The 24,901-nt window shown below is 44.2% G+C and overlaps 2 protein-coding genes across 12 annotated transcripts in view; one reads left to right on the top strand and one right to left on the bottom strand.

The window, feature by feature from the left end:
• The window catches only part of TIMM23B (translocase of inner mitochondrial membrane 23 homolog B), a 28,631-nt gene extending 13,533 nt beyond the window's left edge, over positions 1–15,098 (bottom strand). The window contains exons 1-6 of the mRNA XM_090057855.1: positions 14,904–15,098; positions 12,533–12,591; positions 11,404–11,497; positions 10,705–10,789; positions 2,264–2,322; positions 353–463 (exon numbers count right to left, since the gene is read on the bottom strand). Coding sequence (XP_089913981.1) covers positions 353–463; positions 2,264–2,322; positions 10,705–10,789; positions 11,404–11,497; positions 12,533–12,591; positions 14,904–15,003 — 508 coding nt within the window. The 5' untranslated portion in view covers positions 15,004–15,098. The remainder of the gene's footprint in view (positions 1–352; positions 464–2,263; positions 2,323–10,704; positions 10,790–11,403; positions 11,498–12,532; positions 12,592–14,903) is intronic.
• A 68-nt stretch (positions 15,099–15,166) lies between these two features.
• PARG (poly(ADP-ribose) glycohydrolase) overlaps positions 15,167–24,901 on the top strand; it is a 138,814-nt gene continuing 129,079 nt past the window's right edge. For 4 of the 11 annotated variants that reach the window (XM_090057846.1, XM_090057845.1, XM_090057847.1 and 1 more), the window contains exon 1: positions 15,168–15,729. Coding sequence is in view for 2 of the 11 variants with exons in the window: in XM_090057839.1 (XP_089913965.1) it covers positions 15,331–15,451 (121 nt within the window). In the remaining 9 variants the exon portion in view is untranslated. Of the gene's footprint in view, positions 15,730–24,901 lie in introns of all 11 variants that reach the window. The other 7 variants (XM_090057849.1, XM_090057839.1, XM_090057838.1 and 4 more) reach the window with 3 other exon arrangements.

Here is a 24,901-nt window from a genome sequence, read left to right as displayed (position 1 = left end):
GTGCTTTCTACCCCATCATCCAAGTCACTGATGAAGATGTTGAACAGTGCGGGCCCAAGGACCGAGCCCTGCGGAACCCCACTGCCCACGTCCTTCCAGGTCGAGAAGAACCCATCCACTACCACCTGATGCAGCTGTGGTCTTGCAGAGTCAACAGGATTAAAGAACAATAATCCTGACTCACTGAAGTCCACAGGCATGGCGCTCTGATACGCAAGAAATTTCTGCTGAATATGAAGGTACTATTTTTTTATTTTTACACAGTCACTTTCCGGAGCAAAAATGGATTGAGACTATTAACTTCATGCTTATAAATGTGTAAAGGACAACTGCAAACATCTTGCCAGCCTACCTGTGCTTTTATACAGCATTCCTGTCATGGTCCCAGCAGCTACAGTGTTCAAGTCATCTTCTGCACCTCGTGCTTTCTCTATGATCACTCCAAATGCACTGTAAAGCAGAGCTGGGAAAGATATTAAATTAGAAAAGAAGAAAAAATATCAAGGCATCTGCACAGAATTAACACAGGCTCCCCTACCCCATCAGCAATACGGCTAATATAGTACTTATAGAATATAGTATTCTGATTAACACAAGTTAAAAGGCATGCCCTTCTTAAGTGCACCAGTCACCAGTCCAGTGCAGACTTTACAGCTCCCCCTTTTCCTACTTAAGGGTCCATCTTTAGACTTTTCCAATTTAGAACATTATCTCATTTCTATTCTACAGGGAGGACATTTCTCTCTGCATCTGCCCTGTAAGTTATTAGGTTGCTCAGACTTGTGAACTGCGTTCATTATAAGCGTTTTATTTCTACCTGCATATGAATCAGCTGCACAATATCTCATACTCCATGGACAAGAGAACATTGGTCTGAAGTGAACTTTTACCGTGGATACAAGATCAATCGCTTTGAAGACAAATAATCTTTAACAGAATTTACAATGTTTCACTAGGACAAGGAATAGAAAAGCATTTCATGCTACTCAGGAATTAAAGCAGTTATTGTAACAGAAGTTATCTTTGCTGCTCAAAACACCAGACTGCAAGACCCTTATTCGCACTAAGAAAAATTTACTCATTAGTTAATGAGACCAATGGTGAAGTAAGATACTGCTCAACACTAGCAAGGAAACTAAGCCAGCCCTAAGTGTGCAGTACTAGACAGAAAAAAAAAATCTTGCTCAACAGATTCCTGCAAACTGGACAGTTACAGTGTTACAAAACCAGGGAGTTGCTCCTGACTTGGAGAAACCCAAAGCCCACTCTGAGGGCTACCATGGTACTTCCATACCAGGTAACAAAGGCTAGTACCAACTTGCATCATATCAAGTAATACTAAGAACTATAATATACTGACTGAAAAGACCTTATATGAAATATACTGATTTGCCCACTGGAATGCCAATGTAACCAAACTAAGGCAAATATTTTCTTCAGTAATCGTCCTTCTTCAAACACAGCTGTGAAGATTTGTTAATGTGTCACTCATAGTAGAACCCTGACCTGGAACTTGCAGTTCCATTTTTTTTCAGACACGTATCTTAAGTGGTATTTTTCCATTCTGAAAGTAAAGAATTCAGGCAATAGGCCAGCCTAATAAAAATGTCCATAATGAATTGGACCCACAGCCCATTTAGGAGAGCATCCTGCGTTCAATAGCACCAGCATCAGATACGGTTAGTTTAGAGACAAACAATGCTTTTCCCCTCAAAAATATTTCTTGGCATTTATCAACACAATTTCATTGGCCATCTTCACCACTGATAACATTGATTAAATAGATAATTAATAATGACTATTTTCCTCAATTCCTATCAACTGCCTTGGTTAGTCTAGCAGACTTCTTGCTTCCTACACATTTTTAAACATCATTTGGCTATTTACCTTCAAGATGTGTTTTTGGCTATTGTCCTCTTAACACAAGCCATATGTTCCAGACATGGAAGAATATGACAAAAAAGTAATGGAGAAGCTGGCAAAAAAAAATTTTTCTAAAAAACACTATTTGTATCAGTTGCCTACACTTTCAATAGTTAAAGATTTTAAGATACCTAAAAGGGCTTTAATTTAGATGGAAGCATCCACAATCCATGGCAGGTGAAACAGGTACTAGTTATTATCACTAGTTATTAGAAATATAGGTCATAGGTTAATGTACTTGAAGCCACTTAATGTGCAAAAGAACCAATTTTTTCCCCCAAGAACATTTGAAAGTTAACAAAAACCCCTTTAGCATGATCATGAGCACAATATTACTCACCCAAAGATCCCAGAGTATTGGCCCAAAGTGCCCCTTGCCTTGTCACCATATTTAAAATTCTGTAGGGGAATTAAAAAAAGCAAAAAATGCATTAGTTAATTAATCTTATGATGGTCTGCTTCATACTTGTATTCTGGTAGTGCTCTAAGGCACCAATTAAGAGGAAGATTCTGTGATACTGGAAACAACATTTACTTACATCTTGTTTGAATTCATAAAACATGAGACTACAAGTGACTTGCTAGTTCTATAATAGCAACAGTAACTGCACTGGATAATTTGCTTTTTCCTTAATGACTGTTACATAGCCATCAGGAATCTAGAAATTACAGACAGCAAAAATTGAAAAATCCCTCTTCACAAGTATAGCAAATACAGGTGCACCAATACAATGGATCGTATTGTATCAGAACTAGTAAAACAAAAATTGCCACCATCAGTGATCGGCTTTTCCTGGCTGATTGTGGCCAATATCGCTAATAAATGCCACATGCACGTGCACAGCTGTTGCATTCATGTGGCCAGGAATGCAGCCCAGCAGCTTGGAGAGCAGCATCCAGATGGTAAGTCTGTGGGGACAAAGAGGCAGGGGAAGGGGAAGAGACCGGGGAGGGTGGCGGGAGGCAGATCAAGGCCCCTACGGTGAGGGAGGGAGTGGGGCAGGGGCAGGCGCTGCCCAGCCAGGGCAGAGTTCAGGATGAAGCAATAAGCAGCTCATCCCGGGGGGCACATTCTCTTGCTGCTGCACGTACTCCTGGTGGAGGCACAGGAGGGGGAGGCACGGGCCGCCTGGATCTGTGCACAGGGTGAGGGTGGGTGGCGCCAGGCTTTTCCTGGTGCAGGGGGATAAACCGGGGTGCATTGGGGGCAGGTGAGGTTGGGTGGGCAGTGGCGGTGCTGGGAGGGGGGCTATATCCACCCCAAAATTTGCCATAGCCCCCACCAAACCCATCTGCCCAGCGTCACCCTTGTCCACCCCAAATGCAGCCCTGGTCCAACCCCACACTGGGAAGAGCCTGGCACCTCCCCTGGCCCCAGCCCACAGCGGCAGTCCATCCTTGCCCCAGGCACAGAACTAGGAGGGACATGTCCCCCTTGGGTATGCATGCAGTGGCAGGAGCTGCCCCCCCCCCCCACACACACACCCAGGACAAGCTGCTCATGGCTCTGTCCCATGCCTTGCCCCAGCTGGGCAGCACCTGCCCCACTCCCTCCCTCACTGTGGGGACCTCAATCTGCACTCCTGCCCCCCTCCACGCCTCTTCCATGCAACATGCTTACAAGTCGGATGCTACTCTCCAACTTGTTGGGCTGCATATCAGCAATTGGATCGGTATCAGTCAATATGGCTTGTTAATAACTGGCCATCGGTACTGGTCCAGTAAAAATCTTCTCTCGGTGCACTCCTAATAGCAAATGACTTCTTCACAAAATAAGGTAACCATTTCAGGAAACTAATGTATTTAACGAATACAGCTGTAACTGGGTAGACAAATGCCACAGCTATTGTGTATTCTTTAACAGCATCCACAGAATGGGGTAATAAAAGAAACTCTTTATTAAGATATAGGGAAATGGGTGGACAGCAAGTTATTTTTGTCAGTGTCAAGGGAGTTTTACAACGGACAGAAGTGAGGGGAGGGAAGAGAAAAATCTCCTCTCCATCAGCAGACAAAAATAAAACTTTTTTTTTCCAGAGTTTGAGGCTTAAACTAACACATACAAGTTAGTTCCAAGCAATCTTGTAGGAATCCCTCCTGCCTCTGACACAGCAGCTAAGGTTTCTCACCAACATGTTGCCCTTAGGGTCTTGTTTGTGCTCCCCTCCCCACATTTTTCAGATCTGCCTGTGACTACTGAAGATTATCAAATGCTGTTCTGGCCAGCTGAAACAAGAGATAGGCTTTATAGGAGGTGGGGAATGCAATTTCCCAAGTTAGACTCTGAACAGGACACAGGGGCAAACACCTGTGAAATGAAACATAATAGCACAGTAATAACTAAACTGTTTAGGAGGCCCTCTGGTGACATTTTACTTAGCAGTGAATGAGGGCACCTCCTGCAGCACACTGTTCCCTAAATCCTATTTATTGTTACCTAACAAGAAAAGAACACTACCAAATTCACCAGAATCAACTGCTGCAGTACCTTTGGTTTTCATCTAAGATAGTGGTTCTCAAGTTCTGTAGCTTCATGGAACTCCATCATGGCACAAAACTTCTCAGAGTTTAGTGGCATCCTGGCTGAGAATGACAGCTCTAATATCTCTGATCCAATGACTGACGGGATGCATATATTTGCATGTCTAAAGATTGAGTCAAGAATGCTCAGGCTCACTCAGGAATGGGATATGAGGTCTCCAAGTATACCAAAACCCCAAGTTTTTCTTTCTGAATACACACACACACACACACACAATATCTACATAATATACCCCGCCCTATATATACGATAGATATGCATTCCCTTCCCCAATTATTTTTGGCTTTTCTTTCTCTCCCTCTCTATTCCCTATAGACAAGCACAAGCTCAGACTTAAGATAAAGCTTTAACATTTTTATTTTGGTAGCAAGTTTTTGGTTTTGGATATCCACTGTTTTATACTGTATTATTATTAGGTTTGTATTAATTTTTACTGTTGTATATTGTATTATTATCATTTTTGTATTGATTTTGTTTCATATGGATATTGTATGGTTTAGGCCTGTGTTTGTAAGTGAACCAAAGTCATGTCAAGTTTTCATTTTATATGTCAAGCCTCCATCTTGCCTTCCCTGAGGGACCAAGCTGCCCTATGCCTTGTCTGCATATAAGCTTTTGGAGGATCCCAGGACTCATGACAAGATGACCCAGTTTCAGTCATAGGTGGGGGACTAATTAGCACATGGATCCTTTTGTTGGGGGTAGCTGAACAGTGCTGAGCTGAGAGGTCACCACAGCTTGAAATACTGTTGACTCTGTTGAGGCCCTGCCCAATGAGCTACATAGTAAATCATGAGCCTTTTGGCTTTGGACTAACATCAGATAGCTTGTACTCTCTCTAAGTAGGTGCTAAAGTGATACTTAAAAAGTATGTTTATGGAGTACTTGTGCTAAAACTTGCAGCAGTTTAAAAAAAAAAAGTAAAAAATAATTTCTGGGTAAACCAAGGCTATGGGTACTACAGCTGTAGCAATTTTCATATCCGTATTTTAAGGTCAGTGTTTTCAAATGCACCCTTCACTATGCGTTTAGGAAGAGCAGGCTCTGACAGTGGGAAGGGGTAGGGGGGAAGAAATGGGCTTCAGGGGACAAAAGTTGGGGAGGGGGCAGAGGTGAAAGAGGATCCCTGACCCCCCAGATTTATTTTCCATCATATAGCCATGGAAGGGGAACAAATTCAAGGCCAACCTCCAATAATTATTTTTATACCTTGAAAATTGTATTGAATTTATACATTTTCCATATATAGAATCTAGTTGTTGCAGGGGGGTTGCATTATATTTGAGTAAATACCATAGTTAAATGATGAGGGAAGATATTTGCCCTAGGATACATGTATGCAACAGAAGGTCAAGAAAGCTAGCCCAAATATTTCTATATTTGTATGCTTCTAGACCAGCATTAAGCAATTAAGACATGCTTAACACACTGTCAGGGAAGCACATTACCATTCCATGTTGGCATCAGTTGCCTCCAGAATGGAAGCAACAACCAGATGAAAAGACTAGTATTTTTCTCTCAGCCGTGTAACACCGTCACATTGTATAGCTCTGGACTGCTTATTACTGCTGGAACTTAGCTGAAAAACATCACATTATGCCTGTCTGTTCCTGATTCCCAAAGACCATTTCCCTACTTTACCCTTACTAATAGTTTTTATTAAAATATAGATTGATAGCAAACATTGTTATATTTAGATGGACTGGGAAAAATGAATTTTGAGGTAACTGAGATACCTCAGAATTTTGAATTCTGAGGTAACTGAATAGGTCTGAGATGTTCAAGTATGTCTACCTTTCAGAAACACATCATGAGGCATTTTTCCCCTTTATATGTATAGGTGAAGTCAGTTTCTTGGGGATGGTCCTGCTTTGAGCAGGGGGGTGGACTAGATGACTTCCTGAGGTCCTTTCCAACCCTAAATTTCTATTATCCTCCTCCTCCCCCAGCCCCACGTTACAATTATTGTAGGTTTGAATTTCCTCATTTTGAGTTTTCAGCAAGTAATAAAAAGTAGTAACTAAGGCATGTTGCTAGCTATGTCAGTGTAGAGGAAATAACATTTTGGAATCTTTAAATATATACTCCTGTAAACATTAAAAGAGAGAAAGGAACCTAATAATTAAGTTTAGGAATGTGGAATAAGAGAACTTCTCTTCTGAAACATAAACTATTGATTGCACACTCAAATGTGACTAGCCCTAAATTGAACATACATGACATACTGTTGGTCATCTTTCTCTCATAGATTTCAGTCCCTGGCTAAGTGGACCAATTGAAATAAAAACCTTCAGTAACTGACTTGTACAATTTTACTGGGCTGCTAGAACTAACAAGACTGATAATCTATGAAACCGATACAGTATAACCTCATAAATCTGGATATAAAAAAATCTGGCACTTTTTAAGTTTCCCCCTCCGCTTTCCCAGACAGAGGGGGAAGCTTGCATGCTACTGCCATCTGCCACCCCATGACACCACTCCATATGCAGCCGCTCTCCATGACTGGCCACCACTCCTCCCTGCCCCACAGGACACAGATGGGGAAGCTTGCTGCTGCCATCCACCGCCCCGTTTCATGTGTGACCATGGCTCCGGGACCAGCTGCTGCTCCACCCCGCTTTGGGATGGCCGCCACTTCAGTTTCAAAAAACCAGAATTTTCAAATTTCCAGCAGGTGCTCAGTCCCAAGCAGGCTGGATTTACTGCAGTCAGTTTCAATGAGAAACCAGCTTCAGCTATGGGGCATTACCCTTAAACATGCTCCCATTTTTGCAAGCACTAGTTTAATTTGGTAAGAATTTTTTTGCAAACCAATATTTTTTCCCTTATATACAGTTGAAGATAAACTCCTTTGAGCAGGAACTATACCTTTCTTTGTTGCTCTTAGGTACTTGCAGTGGTCAAGTCATACTGTGACTCAAAATCTAATTTCTTACAGGTACATGTTGACTTAATAGTGACTCATTTAGGAAGCTATTTAAAACTTAATGAAATAACATTTTCATGCATCTGAAATCTACTACATAAGTATTTGAATGTGTAAAAAATCCATGGGACTCCTAGCTATAAGAGTAACTTGAGTAGCGTGAAGTAATTGGGAATTTGACTTCAGTAAAGTAGAATCTTAAATGTCATGCACTTGAATAGGTTTAAGGAATTACCTATTAAGGAATTACAGAAAAGTTGATACTGCAACTATTTGTGTTTTCTGGGGGAGTAAGGGTGGGAAACGGATTTTTTGTTTTACTAATCCAACTCAATAGTGATAAATTATGACTCCACAAAGGCACAATCTCTTTCAAATTTCTGTAAGATTTTTGCTTTTATGCTCTTTAACACTAAAATCAGTTAAAAAAAGGTATGTTCTTGTGTAAAGGCATCTTCAGCACCACCTGGAGTCCCGTCACTGCCCAGCTGTAACAGTAGTGGCTCGTTATAATAAATCACCCAACATGCCTTTGATGTTATGGGAGATCATACTTAGCCACTACAGGGAGGCAACAGAGAATGGTTAGAGACTCAGAACTTCTGGGCTCTTCACAGGGCTCCACCCTTCCCACACCCTGCCCACACCCATACCACACCTGATGTTCCAGACAATGTTGACCGCTGCTAAGGTTTATTGTTAGCTTGACCTGAAGGCTTGTATCTACAGCCCGGGTCTAAGTGCCTGCTTGCCCCGTTCTGCCCTGCCCAGGTCCCAAGACAGCTACCTCTTCTTTGGGTTCCCGCCTCGTCAGCCTCATGGGGCTGGGGTCTTCCCTCTCTTCGCCGCTCCCCTCTGGGAGAGTAAAGGTCCCCTTTGCTCTCCTCTTCTTCTAGGTCCCCGAAGTGGTTCCCTTCGGCCCCTGGATTCAGACTCACCGTCGCTCAGATTTCTTCACTGACTCTTGCTCCTGGTTGGAACTCCCCTGGTAAGTAGCAAGGTTGGAGCTTAGCCTGGGTTCTTCTGTAAAATCTCCTTTGTTTGCTTGCTCCCTCTTCTCCTCACTTTCTCTGCTACCTTACTTCTTTCACCCCCTTGGCGTTCCCTCGGCGTCCTTTAAATCTCCCTCCTTTCAGGTAGGTCCTGCACAGCAGTTCACTATTGACTGCCTGCTTGACCCAGCTGTTTCCCTTTACCTTGCTGGTGTGGTTCTTCTTTCTTTCTCTTGTTCTTTTCCCACACCAGTCTCTTCTTTCCCTGTTTGATTTCCGGTGGCTGGGTCTGCCGCAGCAGCCTTTGATCTGCCGCAGCCCCAGCCAGCATCTCCATTCACCCAGATCACGTTGGGGTTTGCTGTGGGTCCTCTGATCCCCCAACTTAAGTCTCTTTCCCCTGGTTCTCCCTGTTTCTGCTCGTGGCAGGGTGCTTCATGCACCCTGTCACACTCTGCATATTTCAATGGCAGTAACTCTATAGAAAGCCAAACTAAACATGTGACAAAACAGACTGAAGAAGCTTTTATAAGTTTCATTCTCATTTATCAGTTACTGGCAACAATAAAAATTAACGTGAGACACTGTTTGCAGCTTTCTTCTGAACCAAAAAGGTTAAGTAAAAGCTACTACAGGCAAACCCCTGACATTTCCCTAATAACAGATTATCTTTTTCTATGAGTAACTGCTTTCATGGTGATTAGAAGATTGGTTTTTTTTGCAGGAGGGAGGTGGGGAAGCGACTGCTACAGTCACTTGCTAGGACCAAGAACACAGTCAGACCAGTGCTGGTATACAAAAAGAAACAATATGTTTGGCTTCACAAAGAAAATATACAACCAGTGCCTCTTTGCATGCTGACAGACGTGGGAAACTCGCCCCCGCCAAGAAAACGACCTTTACTGGAAGACAAAGTGCATCAGTTTGACCCAGCTCGCCTAATGTCTGTATAAATAGAGCACTTCATCAGGGCCTTTTGGTGCTTGTACCCAATAGCTGACAGAATCTTCTGATCTATACAGAGTCAGGCCAGGTAGGTCAAACTAACACGATGTCTCTTCTAGGCATGTCTGTGCTCAGTGCAGGGGTGCGCTGAGCTAAAAGTGCTGTTTTTGTTGTTTTTTTTTCCATGTGTGTAAGCAGCCTTTTTGATTCTGATAAAAGAAGAGAAATGAGTACACCGTTTCAAGGTGGTGACCTTCAGTATGTTTTCCTTGGGACTAGAGGGCAAAGAATAAATTAGTGGGAGTGTGTCTTTATTGCCATCTGCTGGCTTAACTATGTCAAATCAGTACTTGACAAGTTTCAATTAAGAAAAGGAAATTTTTGCCTATAGTTCACTGTAATGCCTAAAAACCTCTATTAATTTGTTACATTTTAGATGAAAAACCAATATTAGAAGTCATTTAAATTATGAAAATTACATTAAATTCAGAATATAGAATGTATTGTTTACACATTTTTATTCTGTACATCGGTAAAAAAGGGAAGAGAATGCAAGCAGTGCTCAAATATGAACAGCCAATTAAAACTTTGCCAGGGACCGCTAATTTCCTTTCCAAAATTGCTAGTCTTCCTCTTACAAAAGAGTATTGGGGTCAAGTTAAACCATTTCCCAATACTTATGCCAAGTCTAAGTCTCAACTTTTTTGTGGAGAGGGAATTGGGGGAAGAGGGTAGGATGGAAATGACACACAGCAGCGTAGTGCACTGCACATAGTCTAGTGCCACAGTCGGCTGACACTTTTCAATTTGTCATGCAACACTAAGGTGAGAACAGCGGTAAACGAGTGCAACCCAGGACAACTTTTGCAGTTTGGATGCTAGCACTGTGCACATCTAGATCCCTCTCTAAAAAATCAAATTTTGGTAGGCCCAGCTATTAGCACTCTGAGTTCATCCTAAGTCTCCCCTTCCAGATCATGCAGAGGTTGGGAACACTGAGGAAGGAGAGTACTCATTCCCAGGAAAGTGAAGTTGTGCCTCACAACTTTCTTCAGAAATACAGACTTGAGAGGAGATGGTTTCTAACAAATATCCAGAGAATAGCTACATTGTCACTCATCCTCTCTCCAAAACCTCTTTAAGAAAGAGGAAAGCAATGGAACAGACTGAAGGATATATCTGAAAAACTAACTTACATTTTTGACAGATTAATCAAGACATTTTATAACTTGGGTCTTCCAAAAAATGTATAATTCTCTTTGGGGGAACAAATATGGGTACATCTTTTTACTGCCTCTTCTTCACAATTATAATGGCTCACAGGTACCTTTTGAGGATAGTGCATTACTGAAATATATTTTTGAAAGACTTACTGCACATTTCTAGGTTTGGACCAGGCCATGCTCTGTGTTTCCTTCAAACCCAGCCGCAGACCATTCAGTGCACCGAATGCAGCCCCTAGTGAATCATAACAGCAGCAATTACTTCATACAGAAAAAAGCAAAATCATTTTTAGTCTTCTAAACCAGTGGTTCTCAACCATTCTAGACTTATGAGGGATACTGGGTGAACAAGTCCCTTCCAGCCCTAATGTCTATGCAATCTATGAAACCCCTCACGAGACCCAGGGCATCCCTTTGAAAATGCTAGCTCTTAGTTTCTATTTGTTTTCTGACTAGAGAAATAATAGAGCAGTTCTTCTGTTGTAAAGAACTTAGAAAGACTACAATAGGTTGGAAAGCTGTTAACATAAATATCTGAAACTTCTAGGTTTCTCTCGTGAATCATGTTTGCACACCCAACAGTGCAAACATTGTGTGGCACCCCTTCAATACCCTTGAAAGGACCTCAAGGCATCCCAGAATGCTGTAGTACCCTGGTTGAAAATGACCGTTTTAAGCCTACAGGTAGCAGTCAAGGAGTAACTTATGCCTGTGAATATACAGCCTACAGGAAAGAAGAAAATAATACAAGATTGTCCATACAGTTTTTAATTTAAGTCTCACGTTCTTGGATTTTCTTTAAAAGCAAATCAACCTTACACCTTGAAACAGAAGAAACATGCCACTAACCTGTCATACAACAGCCTCCAATGGTGAAAAAGGCCAACTCAAACCTGCCCCGAGTTTTGTTGGCTCCTGTAGGTAAAATAAACTCATCTGTATCCTGAAACAACAGAAATTCTGTGCATTATAAAATGGCATTCTTCAACTATGTATAATTTCAAATACAACTATAGTTCTCTATATTGACTTACCAATGCCTTGCTCCTCTACAAGGACCAAAGCATTATAATAAAATTAGACTTTAAAATGGGGCGGAGCTCAATTCACAAAAGTTAAGGAGACATGCCTTGAGTCTAATCAGGTTGAGAACCACTGCTATAAAGGTGCCACTCTGCCCTGCCTTCTACTTATTCTGTCAGTCACTTGTGAGCTAGTTCAATTTGACTACATCCCTTGTGAAATAACTAATTCTGAAACAGGTGCTTATGTTTAGCAAGAAACAAGACATATGGCTATGTGCAAAAGCATCACAAAGGATGTATCCTCACTGGGGGATCCGGTATTGATTTGGCAGAGGGAATGATTTGGGAATCAGAGTCCTTCTGCCAACTTGTACCTATCATCTACCCTCTCTCTGAAAATAGGGCTACTCCTTTCAGGTACTGTGAAGTGATTTATTTATTTATTTATTTATTTTTAAGAACTACAATAATACCTCCTGATCTCAGCTAATAGGGCAAAACTCAGGTACACAGTAGTCCCTCAGTTTCATAGATTTCATAGACATTATGGCTGGAAGATAATCAAATCCAGCCCCCTGCCCCAGGGGCGGGAAATCAGCTGGGGTCACAGAATCCCAGCAAGATAAAAGTCCAATTGACACTTGAGCCATTATAATTGTGAAGAAGAGGCAGTAAAAAGGAGTCCAGAGTAGGTGCTTGCACCACCTCTGCTGGCAGTCTATTCCAGTTACACAGCACTTTCTCTCCAGGTAAATTTCAAAGCCCTTACATTTCTCCCAATTTAATTTAATTGCTGATATTAATAAAGGACACAAAGACAGCTCTACCATAAGACTATAAGGTCTGCATGCAATTGGCAAGTACATAAAGCAATTTTCTCACTGTCACCTACCTAAAATTACCATATGTATGAAATGAACATTAAGTCATTTAACAATATAATAGTTTCTTACCTGTATTAAATACTTGGGGTCCACATTTAAATAAGGAGACAATGGGCTCATTCCAGTCACTGCAGCAAAGGGAAGAAAAGAACACTTTGTAAATATTAGCATAAAAGGGCAAAGATGGTTAGGCATACAAGTAATGATAATTCTCACAGCAGTTTTCATTAGCTATAAAAATATTTTAAATAATCCTAAATACCATTTATAATAAAAACACAATAATATTCCCACCTACATATATCTAGATGGTATATTATTTTCATTGTTACCATACATCATGATCAGGGGATTAACTGTCAATAAAACTGACATCAACTGATTCCCTATTCTCACGACTTAGCTTCTATGCCTCCATTTCTACATCTGTGAAATGGGAGGATGAGTCTTATCTTTTCTGTAAACCACTTTTGGTATATCATTCAGTTTATAAATCAACCCCACACTTTCAGATTCAGTTTTAGAAAAATGGTTTTCTTTCCTGAAGATAGTCAGCAACTTCTGATTAAAGTCCTTGAACTGCTTTTTCCCCTTTAAAATCCCACAAAAGAATTCTGCTTCCCCCGCCCCACAAAAAAAAGCCTCGAGGAACAGACACAAAGGATTAAATACACTAAAATTCTGAAATAATAAAAAAGCATCCTCTGTACCAGAGATAATTTTGCTCAAGGCTTAGGTCTTTGGCCTAAAAATTTGTTGTCCGTACATATCAGAGCAATCATATGCACATACAAATTGGGGAATAACTTAGTAGGCTGCAGTACTACTGAAATGGATCTGGGGGTTATAGTAGACCATAAGCTAAATGAGTAAAAAGTGTACTTTTGTTGCAAATAAAGCCAAGAACATGCCGGGCTGTATGAATAAGAGTGTTGCCTACGAAGAAGTGATTTTTCCATTCTATTCAGTACTGGTGAGGCCCGATTTAAAATACTACATCAGTCTTTGGGCTTCAAGAAAGATAAGGAAAAATCAGAAAGCCCAGTGGAGAGAAACACAATGATTGAAATGTTTAAGAAACATTATGTGTAAGTAAGGTTGAAAAATAGGATTATTTAGTCTGGGAAAGAGAAGATTGCAGGCTGGGACTCAGTAAATCTTCAAGTATGTGAAGGATGGCTAAAGGAGTATGGTGATAAAGCAGTGCTGCCTAACCTTTTCATCCCAGGGGCTGGATGGGCAGTGCCTCTGTAGGCCAAATCTGGCTGATGGGCCTATCTGGCTGTGGTGGAGTGTGCACAGTCCAACCTTGATCTGATCACCTGAAGTGGGGGCAGGCAGAGTAGAGTAGCCCTAATCTGGACATGTTGGGGGGAAAGGAAGGGGAGGATCCACACCAATCAAAACATCTGGGTTGTGGGGGAAGCAGTCTGGATGCAGAGGAGGCAGGCCTTGCACTGATCCTGTAGGCAATGGCCTGGGGGAAGGCTGAATCCAGCCATGCAGAGCTTCCACTGCTCCCAGGTTTTCCAACCCATGGGGATCACCATAGGCTGGATGCTAGGGCTCTGTGGGTCAGAGAGTGGCCAAATGGGACAGGACCTGAAGAAACTGTCTTAAATGCCAAAAAATGAAATTTAAGTTGCATATGAGGGAGAGCTTTCTAACTATGCGGGTGGTTGAGAACTAGGACAGGCAATCCAGAGAAGATCTGAAGTTTCCCCTCCTTGGAAGTTCTTAAGATCAGGTAAGGGTGTTCTGAGATGATTTTAGTGTGGGATGATTCTGATTAGATGACTTCCAGGGGTCTCTTCCAGCTCTGTTTTTCTATTTTAAGACAAATATTTCTGAGTCAAATAGAAATTGCTCACAGCCTTATACACAGACCCTATCTACTGCCAGATGTGAAGTGCAGTTCAGGATTCAAGCTTTACATGACACACAGAGCTAAATCCCTGGAGCCAAGCATCCCTGGTCAAGGCTCCCAAGCCCTAATTCCCCAAGAGATGCAGAGAAGGAGCCGTGGGGGAGGCGTAACCTGGGAACTGTCTTCTTTGTGGAAGACGCTGGTTCTGTTGAATCTGAAGCTTTTCCCTCTTGGTTTTGACTGACCTCCCATGAATGCTAGGCAGGGTCCTCCAAACCCCTCCCCCCCCCCATGCCACGCAGCTGCTGGTCTAGGTGCCTCACTTTGATGTGCAGCTCGTAGCACTGGGGGGGCACAAACTAAGCTCTCCCCCCGTCCAAGCCCCTTCCTGAGCCCGAGCTGCCGCTCTGCTTTCTGCACCCTGCCTCGCTCACCCCCAGCCATTCCTCAACTCCCAGCCAAAACCCGGACTATTAACACCGCCTCCCCCACGCCTTCCCCAGGGACATAAGACCCGCCCAGCTCCTCCAGTCCTGAGGCGCGAAGAGGCCGTTGGCCAGGGTGGGCACTTACGGGGCACGCCGGCCAGGTCTGCGTGCGAGTAGCCCGGGCCCCCAGCTCCGAAGAGGCTGCCAAGCCCGGAGCCCCTGGACGTATTACCACCGCCCTCCATAGCGGCCACCAGCCCCGAACCGCAACCACGCAACTTCTCCGCGCTGCTTGCTCCGACCCCTGCCGTCAAGTGAACCCGTCACCTCGCGGCTTCCGCACCACCCTTCCGCTTTACGACAGGCCACTTCGCGCCGCTCTGCTTTCCGGGCGGGGCGGGGTGAGGCTGTTGCTATGGCGAGCGGCGGAGACATTTTGATGCTCGTCCCGGCCTGAGCGTCCTCCTATTTCTGCACAGCTCGGTGGCCCTAGTAGGACGATGCTGAGGGGAGCTAGTGCTGCCTTAGCTCGCCGCTGGTGAGCTCGGCCGGGCAGCGCCGGGCTCGGCAGCATGAGTGCAGCAGCCGACTGTGACGCCCCCAGGAAGAGAGTGCGACTGGGCTCGGCCGCCCCCTGCTCCCCGCCGCCCCCCACCCGCAGCGCAAGCTTCGTCGCCGCCGTGGGAAACAAAGGTTGGTCCGGCCCGGCGGGGCGCCCCTTCCTGCGGCCCGGCCCGGGACCAGCCTCCCGCCTCGTCTGTAACCGGAGCTGAAACCGCGGAATCTCCCCTTGGCCGAGGGCTCGTCCCGGGAAACGACTCCATCTTCACGGTCGTGGAACTCACGAAATGCCCCGAGGGAGTGGCTGAGTGTCCCGGTTGGAGTCGGTCCCCCGGTCCCGCTTGTTGAAAGTCCTCGCTAATTTTCCCCGGGAGCCCAAGGGGAGACGTTGGGTGGAATCGCTCCTTTGGGTAACCAGAGGTTTTCTTTAAAAAAACAAACACACAAAAAACATTTTAAAACAACAATAAATCCGGTGTAGTGTCAAGGCTGATGCCGCTGTAGCTCCTGGAAGCTGCAGGGGTCTGATTTCTGTTCCCGCTTTGCGTTGCGAGGCATCGTGGCCCCGGAAGGCCCTGTCCTGCAGCAGCAGTGCACGTGCTTTTCCAGCAGTTTGTAACTCCAAGGCTGCTTAAAATACCTTATTGCACTTGTGTTTGGCCTTTATTAGGACAGACATTAGCAGAAAAGTGTGTGGCATTGTTCAGCATCTCATCATTTTGCCTAGTTGCTGAGTTTCATGGGATTCCAGCTCATGAAATCCATCCCCCATGCTTTTCGTGTTTTTCTCATTTTTGCTCCAGAGGCCTAGGATACTCCTATTGTTATTATACTAATATTATATTATGCTATTATATTGTCAGGAGTTGAATATTACTGTGCTGTATAGAAGAAGCTTGTACGTGCCCAAACAATGGAGCATTTGTCTGTTCCTAGTGTTGTAAGCCTAACACAGGGAACAATAAAATAAAAGTAGATTTCAGGGAAGGGGCAGAAGAAAAAGAAAAAAAAATCTTTCAGTATGTCTTATGCAGAAGACTACAGGCCTTCACAGTAAAGTGTAGCTTTTTTTTTTTTTTTTTAAGAGAGGTAATCTCCAAAAGGAAGACTCGGTGGTGGGGGATGCTTTGCAAAGATGGTGGTTATTTCTGTAAAGATCTCTTCAGAGCAGTGTTGTTATCCGAAGAGTCATCTGACAATTAAGTTTTTTCTGTTGTGTGGTAGGTTCTGGGGAATGTGTATTCCTTAGTGGAAATCCTTTTGAAACTTGATTATAGCTTTCAGTTTAAATATATATGTTGAATTACTTTTATTTTTAAAGCTAGTGTTCAGTGTAGGTTGTTTCTTTCTATTTTTTTTGTTTGTTTGTTTTGGTCCAGTTTGCTTTTATCACTATAAATGAGATGGTATAACAAAGGCAGTAAAGAAATGTAGGATGTCATAGTGGTTTCTAGGTTGTAGGGACTACTTAAATATGAGTGACCTTTTCTGTTTTGCAGCTGTCTTTTTGCTCTTCCCTTATGTGCCAGTTAATAATTGCTCCTTTTGTCAGTACAGGTTTTTTCTCAAGTTTCAAAGTAACTGGCTTTTATCGACATGGCTGTTTTTTCTGTAAAGACAAACACAGCGAGCAATAGTAAACTTCTCAAGAAGTTTAAGTACATCAATACAATGTTTACAGTTCTTATAAGAAGTAAGGTTGAAATATTTTAGGAAAAAGGATTTGTATTATTATACTTGCATTGTAATTGCTGTGAAGAAATAAATAGTTTGATCGTTTTGGTTAGGTGAATGTGGAGTTTAGCAGATGTAGAGAGACTGAATGGCTGAATATACCACTCCAGTTCATGTAGTCTACAGAACATGAGAGGTCCGTAGAGATCTGCCTGGGCAGATGGTGCCAAACCTCCATGTTTCTATCATGCATCAGAAGACCTTAAAATACACTGCCTTCCTAATACTACTTTTCCATAAAGAAATATTTGTAATTGTAGCAGGGAGATTATTTGATGCACAGTAGCGAAGGGTGGTGTATGCAGCCCTAAGTGGGAGGGGAAATGCTCACAGAACAGTTTTGCATTATGTTGCTCTCTGTCCTGTGAAATGATTGGAAAATAGCCAGTTGATAGACTTAGTATCTTACTAATAAGCACCTGGTTCAAATTCAGCCCAGGTGGGAGGTGATTGAAAGTTGCAATGGGCACAGTCTAAGCAGATAAGTAGATGTAGTGGCTGCTTGATGGTCTTGGTTCAGTGGTACAAAAAACTACCATTAGTGGGAGAAGGTGGAGCTAGGATATCAATAATAAAATTGTAAGGTTTTTTTTGTTTGTTTGTCTTTAAGCATGATTATGGTTGTAAAGATTATCTTCTAAGTCTGAACTGAACGTAAATGTAAGTTGTTTTCCTAGTCTCTAGGTAACTATTTCCTATGCTTCTGCTGAAAGCTTTCAGCAATCTGCCTCAACATCATGGCGTTAAAGTAGTAGTTTATTTACAGATTTCACTAAAACAATGCAATAAAATAAACAATAAAAATATCTTTAGTATAACACTGATATCATTTATAGTTTTGCTAAACTCATACAATGAGATTATCCAGTCAGTCAGCTTACACAAAATTAAAACAGAAAATAAAATATGATGTTAAGTGTCGGGGAACAAAACCCCAAGGTCACGGTGGGTCGAGGGTGGTATTGGAATGAACAGGTGGGATTAGCGGCGACGAGTCTGAGTGGTACGGGACACGCGTGCGGTTTCAAAGCAAATGAGATTTATTCACTTACGCTTTGGTTGCGTAGGCAGAGCTGCTTGCTTCAATTACAGTTACGAACAAGTAATGCGAAAACAAACAACAAGGGGGTCTGTTGGCCCACGGGGTTCACGAGTAAGCCCTTGCGTTCTACCCCGAAGGATAGGGGCAGCTGCCTACTCGCTAGTCCCAGGGCTGGTCAACAGCTCATAGGTGGATAACGAATAACGAGAACAAAACTGTAACCCGTCGGAACGTCATGACACCAGTCCAAGCGGACAACGAGTAGAGGCGATGATAGCCGATGCCGAGATGAAACTGTAATCGAAGCAAGTCAAGTTGAGCAGAATCGTAGTCAGGATCGAGAGCCAAATCAGTCCGGTAACCGTAGGATCAAACACAAAGAAATCAAAACCGAAGAAGGATCAAATGACCGAAGGTACCGAGGTAGGAGACCAGTGGGCTGGTAAGCCCTCCTGGAGAGCAGTCCAGCTTCTGCTTCCAGGTAGGATCTCTCCTGACGGGACAGTCCCTGACACGTCAGCCTCTGTCCATCAGTCGAGCGGGTCTCTACCCCATGGGAGGGGTTCACTAGTCTTTTATAGCAGCTCCTTGGCCAATCAGGCTGCTATCCTCCAAGAAATTTCTAGATAGATGACCTCATGCCCATGCTGTTACTGAGCATGCATGTGTCATGAAAGTAGGTCAGTCATGACTGACCGGTCCTAAGGTCACCCAGGGGGCACGTGCTGGGCAAGCCCTGGAATTTTCCAGACACAGAGTGGGTATGCGCATGTCAGTTTCCAGTTCTTCTGTGTTGTCAGCATACAACTATAAATTTTACCGTGACATGCCCCCTTGCTGTCAACACAGAAATTTTGGCGTCCGAATGAAATCTCCTCGGCATCGATTTCGTTTCGTAAAGATTCGTACGTTGGGACAGTGGAGTAAATATACACTGATAACTTGAACAACCTACGTTTCAAAATCATAAAAATACAACTAACTATACAGATGACAACAAGAAAAATGAATAAAAATGATAACAGTGGGGTTAACAAATTTAGCAGCTACGATGACGCGTTCCACCCGAACTGTTTGAACGCTCTAGCTAGCCAGCCTTGCCCAATACCGGAGATCGCATTTACGTCCGATGCAATCTTTCTGATGGTGTTTACCTGGTTCTGCAATGGAATTGACACATTGGGAATGACTACGCAGCACATCCCTCGAAAGGTTCAAGTACTGGCATAGCCCCCCTTCCTGTATAAGTAGGGTGTCTAGAGCTAACCGATTCCGCATGGTCATTTTGGACGTGGCCTGCAGTTGCTCATTTATTAGTTCGAAGCCCACTGCTGTGTTGTTGACCAGGAGTTCGACCTGTTCTGAAAGTTCGGCCAACGCTATCCGGGCTTTGGCTATAGCATAGCCCCAGAGGAAAAGTCCCTCGAACCCCTAATTAAGGCCTTGGGCTACCCTCTCCCCAAGTGTAAGGGAGCTCCACACCAGGGTGGTTGATCGGGTGTGACAGTGTAACACTACTGGGCTTGGAGGGTGTGATGTCAAAGCCTGCAGTGGCGGGCAAAATAGAATGGAACTAAGAAAACATTGCACACCCGTAAGGGTGGCCGGTAGGGTAGTGTACAGCCGCCTGGTGAAACACGCCCAGGCCAAACCAAACGGCGCTGGGGTGTTTAATTCAGCACGCGGGCCTGGGAAGGGAAAGGTGTGTCTTGCTTGTTCTGGTGGCCCGGATTGTTTAATCCATGATTTCACGCCGTGACAGGCAGCACTTAGTAGTATAGCCTGCAGGGTAGGGTAATAGAATCCAAACCACGAGTCATTCCCCCGAGGACCCAGTTGGGTCAAATCAATAGCCAACGATTTGTTCCATGTGGTTACGGGAGTAGCTTCTAAGAGGTGACAGGGTTACTATCGGTGTCACCTTCTTGCCATGGGGCTTTAGGTCAGTGTGTCAAGGTGGACCGATTGAACGGGGATCCCATTTTAATGACGTATCTGGCCGTGACCACTCGATGCCGTGAGGGTGTATTCCCCAGGGAATGGCCGTACAAGGATAGTGTTTTCCCACTGCAGAACACCCTACATGAGAAGAATAAATGGAAAGATCTGCGTAGGTGAAATTACAGGGCCAGGTATACTCGATCAAAACGTAACCTCCGCCTGCTAAGGGTATGGAGACATTTATGGTAGTTTCTTGACTCCGCGTGACCTTAATAAACCAATCAGTGACATTGAATGGCACCAGGTATAAGTTGAGGACTGGGTCCTCTACCGATAATGGTATCCACAGACATGCGGTTAGTCCGTCCCCTGTCTCTCCGTCCCCTGTGGCATTTGCCCACAACGATAACAAGTGCAACACTGAGTTTGATGAGTGGTCAAGCTCGGATGTTTTCACAACATATACACAACATATACAACAAGGAACAAAAGTCACTTTAGAGTCTTTTGGTCCCGCTGCCATTGTATCCTAGCGATCTGTTGATTCTGGGTGTCGGGCTGGTTTGGGTGTTGAGTTTCCTCGAGTTGGACGGGAAGGTGATGTTCCTCAGTGACTTGGACTAGGTTGCGATAACTTGGTAAATCTGAAACAATAAAACAAAACAGGACAGAACGCATTCCGTAGTAAAACTATTACATGATTAATCAACGGGCCTATTTCTTCGGTGTTGTCCAGCACCTAACAAAAGAGGACTATTACATGCCCCCTTGCTGGGAACGCAGAAGGTTCATGGTACGAAGTCCGTAACAGCTCGTCTGGCCAGCCAATAGTGATGTACGAGTATGGTCCATCCACTATCCTTGAGTTCAGCCAGATATGTATTTGGATAATTTTCAGCGGAGTGTATTACGCCTTTCAGTACTTGTGGGTGACGGATTTTAGGGTCTGGTAGAGAGACCCATACGAGTTCTGCCGTTTTGAATTTCCGTTTCCAGGGTTCCATCGGTTTTATGTCGCTTTCTACCCAAAGTCGTTTCTCCGAATTTAGATTCATTAGGACTTCATGATTTAGCTTAGTCCAGTTCTTATAGGTGCCGTGGCCTTTGACACGTAAGGCTTCTTTATACAGGCCTATGGCCCATTCGACAACCCCATTTGATTGGGGGTGATAGGGTAGATGGTGATGCCATTTGATGTTGTGGAGTTTGGTAAATTTATCAATCGCGCTTGACGTAAATGGCAGTCTGCCGTCCGATTGGATAGTAGTTGGTACCTTCCAAACTGCGAAGACGCTTGTCAAAGCTGTGATGACTGCCATAGCGTGCGTCTTCCGAAGAGGCACAACGGTTAGTTGACGTGTCCCTGAATCTACGACGATTAGTCCTTTGTTCGGGACTGCTACTCCGAGTAAAGGACCAAGGAGATCCACTTGCCATGACTTCCCTGGGGCGAAGGTGTCCTTATCTAGGGCGCCCTTTGTATTCCCAGTCGGATGAGCTTTTTCTTTTGCACAGGCTTTACAAGCCTGGGTCACTCTTTTCCAGTCCCTGTGTGAACCGTATCTCGGGTTGTCGTTGGACGTCTGGCGCCACTTTTGGTAACAGACCCGGGGACCTGGATGGCCCCAGTGCTCGTGTAGCCAATTAAGGTATGGGTCAACACATACGGCTTCGTCGGTGGCTTTTGTGATGAGCACATCGGCATGGGTAGAATCTTCTAAAAATTTGTCGATTTTTCTCGTGGACGGGATCAGTGTCGATCCGGTGGGACCTTGTGTGCCTTATTAATGGCAGTATAGAAAATTCAGATCATAACGGGAACAGCCTCCCTGACAGAACATCTTGCGTTATGGGATGAGGTTTACACGCTACTATCTTGTAGATATATTGGGAGTCAATGGTGATGATGGGAACGGGAAGGGTCCCATTGTGATGTTGTAAGCAGTGACGCACGACTTCCCTGAAACCTAACAATTCGTTCTTTTGTGCTGATTCACAGCCAGAGTGGATTTGATGTTCAGAGCATGGGTGGCAGTAAAAGCCATACTTCCTGTTCTCATGGGTGGAGCCATCCGATGCCATCCACGCTGGTTGTGTTGTGCCGTATAGTACAATGTTCTGTGGCTTATTGATGGTCGGTGCTGGTGGTAGGTCCTCATGCTTCCAGTGGTGCCACTGGTACAGGTGATTGAGCACCAGGGCGCTCCAGGTAGATGGTTTGCCCTGGAAGTGTGGGTCTGGCCGATCATGGAATAGTCGGGGCAATAGGGTTGCTCTGACGGCCTTGAGCTTGCCTTTTCCGGTCGCCAATGGTTCGGCGAGTTGAGCAGGTAAGAGAGTCTTTCCAGTTGCACTGTATCGGTGTTGCGCTGCTTGAATAGTCCGATGCACAATAAATACAAGATTTCCGTCTGCATTCTTAACGGTAGTAAAAAGATGTTCTTCCGTAAATCCAATCGTGACGGTTAATGGTGTACTTAGATCTTTGGCATGGAGAGTTGTTTCCTTGACTGATGTTACTAGCTCGCGTAGAGCTTTGGCATCTTTCTCAGTCCACGGAGTTTTTTGTCTTGTGGGTTCTCGGATCTGCCGCTGCATGCGGGCTAATATCAGCAGATGTGGTGGTGTGCTGTAATGTTTAAACCAATTTAGTTTGCCCAATAATGATTGGAAGTCGGCCTTCCTCGATGGTGTCTGTCGTTTCCAGCTGTTAAGTTCGATGGCATCGTGGGCCACTCCTTGGCGTGTAGTTCCGTTGAAAGTGGTGCCCAAGAAACTTATACAGTCCGTTGGGGTCAGCTGAGATTTGCTCTCATTCATAACCCAACCAGCTGTGTTGAGATGCTGTATTAGATCATTCGTGATGCGTTGAACTAGTTCCCTATTTCTTCCCATGATAGCAGTGTCATCGGTGTAGCTCCATATTTGGACTAATCTGCTGTCCGGTTTAGTGACATAAAATTGGTGGAGGCTATCATTGATGGCACTCGTAGCCAATGCTGGATCATTACAATAACTCTGTGGGCACACATTCCATTTATAAATTTTTCCCTTCACACACGCATTTAAGATGCCTTCAGAATCATTTATGGGAATAGAAAAAAAATATCGTTTAAGTCCAATGTCATTCCAGCTCATTTAGTGGCTTGATATTGAGCCATTTCATGCAAACTCTGGAGGAGTGTGCAGAGTGTTGCTTGAGTGAGTATCGTGCACCTCCTGTTAACCTCCCTGTAGTCCACCATGAGACGAACTTTGTGCTGTTTCCCCGGTTTGGGGATTCCCCATCCCAGAGATAATCGATTGCTTGCATGTATCCGTGTGATGGATTTTTTTCTGCACTAATTCTTCAAGCAGAGCGTCGAGTGGATCGTGAAGGTGCAGTTTGGTGGGTATGGGGGTGTACCTCCAAGTGGAATTGACACGGAGGGTTGGTCTGTTCCATTCGCTTTCCAGTATGGTGGTAATTGGTAGTGCTTCAAGCACCTTGTGTTTTAACTGCAGTGCTCGAATGCCTGGCACCCCAAGGAGGTTGATGCCCCCTAACACCGCCTCCAACCGTCTACCGTGACCTTTTAACAAGAAACTTGACGTGGTTTGTTGCGGTTACTGCATTCAAACCTTGAACCATCATAACTTTGTCTGTCCGCTGGTGTGGAACTGATGGTTTGATTACATTCACTTGTGTTCCGGTGTCCAGCAAAAACTTTGCAATCATAACATCAGGTGGATCGTCGGGATTCTGTATCTCGATCGAGGCGTACGGTCATGAATCGTTATCAAAAAACTTCGTATCGTTCACTGCCACAACTACTTTCACCCTACCGTCTTGAGTTTCCGGTTTGCAGTTGTTTTCTCAAACTTCCTCCTGCACTCCTTTAGCCAGAAAAGGTGCGGTTTTCCATTTCAAATCGTTTTGTTCTATTGCTTTGAGTTTCGGTTCTCATTCGCTTTGGTTTGGTTTCGGTTCGCTTCGTTGTAATTCAGTTCGTTCAGTTTGTTCTGAGTATCATTTCGGTTCAGGTCGTTTTAGTTCAAAGTCCGTTTTTCGTTCGTTGTTTTGTTCTGTAGAATCAGCACAGTTGCTGGACTCACGCGGATGGCGGTTACTCGTTTTTTGGCTTCGGTTTGTATTCGTTGAAGTCTAGTGCCTTTGCTAGGGCTCACTGGCTTTTGTTGCCTAGCGATCGTAGCTTTTCTTTAGACAAGACTGATTTTATGAGTAAGAAACTGAATATCGCTCGTTCCACTGCTGGTCTCTGTGGTGGCGAATACTTAGGCTGTGAAGATTGGTTTCTTACTTGAGGGGGTGAATAGCGTGGTTGGTTATGGTTAGATGTAGGAAAATTGCGCGTTGGTTGCCTTTCGTATGTTTTGCTTGACGGTTTCTGATATCGGTCCTCGATTGGGTAAGCTTTAGCAGGTTCATGCTCTCCATCAGAAACGGGGTACGTACTCTTTTGTGGCTTCACCTTCATCGCTCCCTGCAACTGATCTAGCTGGCCTGGAGTGTGTATTACGGGGACGTTGATTGATGAACGTAGTAGCAGTCGAGCAGTAATGCTTTGGTTACCACCATAAATCTCTGTCGCCGCCTTTATGGCCTCGGCAAGGCATGGTACATCCCCAGGGGATGTGGCAGATCTGTGGGGCCACGCTCCCTGTACCTGAACAGGTGTTAAGTTCAGAGCCTGGTGCGTGGGGTTCCACAACGTGTAGGATGCTCCAATGATAGCGTAAATTAATGATGTTGCGCTGGCACGACCTGCTGATCCCTCTTGCCAAGTATCAACTTGGCGTTGTAGGGTTTCAACTGCCAGTGCTGGTATTGGTATTGGCCAATAATAGTTCGCCAGCACTGGAAC

Source organism: Crocodylus siamensis, chromosome 7 (genome assembly GCF_052110815.1).
Source record: "Crocodylus siamensis isolate JL-2025a chromosome 7, ASM5211081v1, whole genome shotgun sequence".
NCBI classification, from domain to species: Eukaryota; Metazoa; Chordata; order Crocodylia; family Crocodylidae; genus Crocodylus; species Crocodylus siamensis.
The sequence above is the reverse complement of the archived record's forward strand: the minus strand, read 5'-3'. Positions and strand labels throughout refer to the sequence as shown.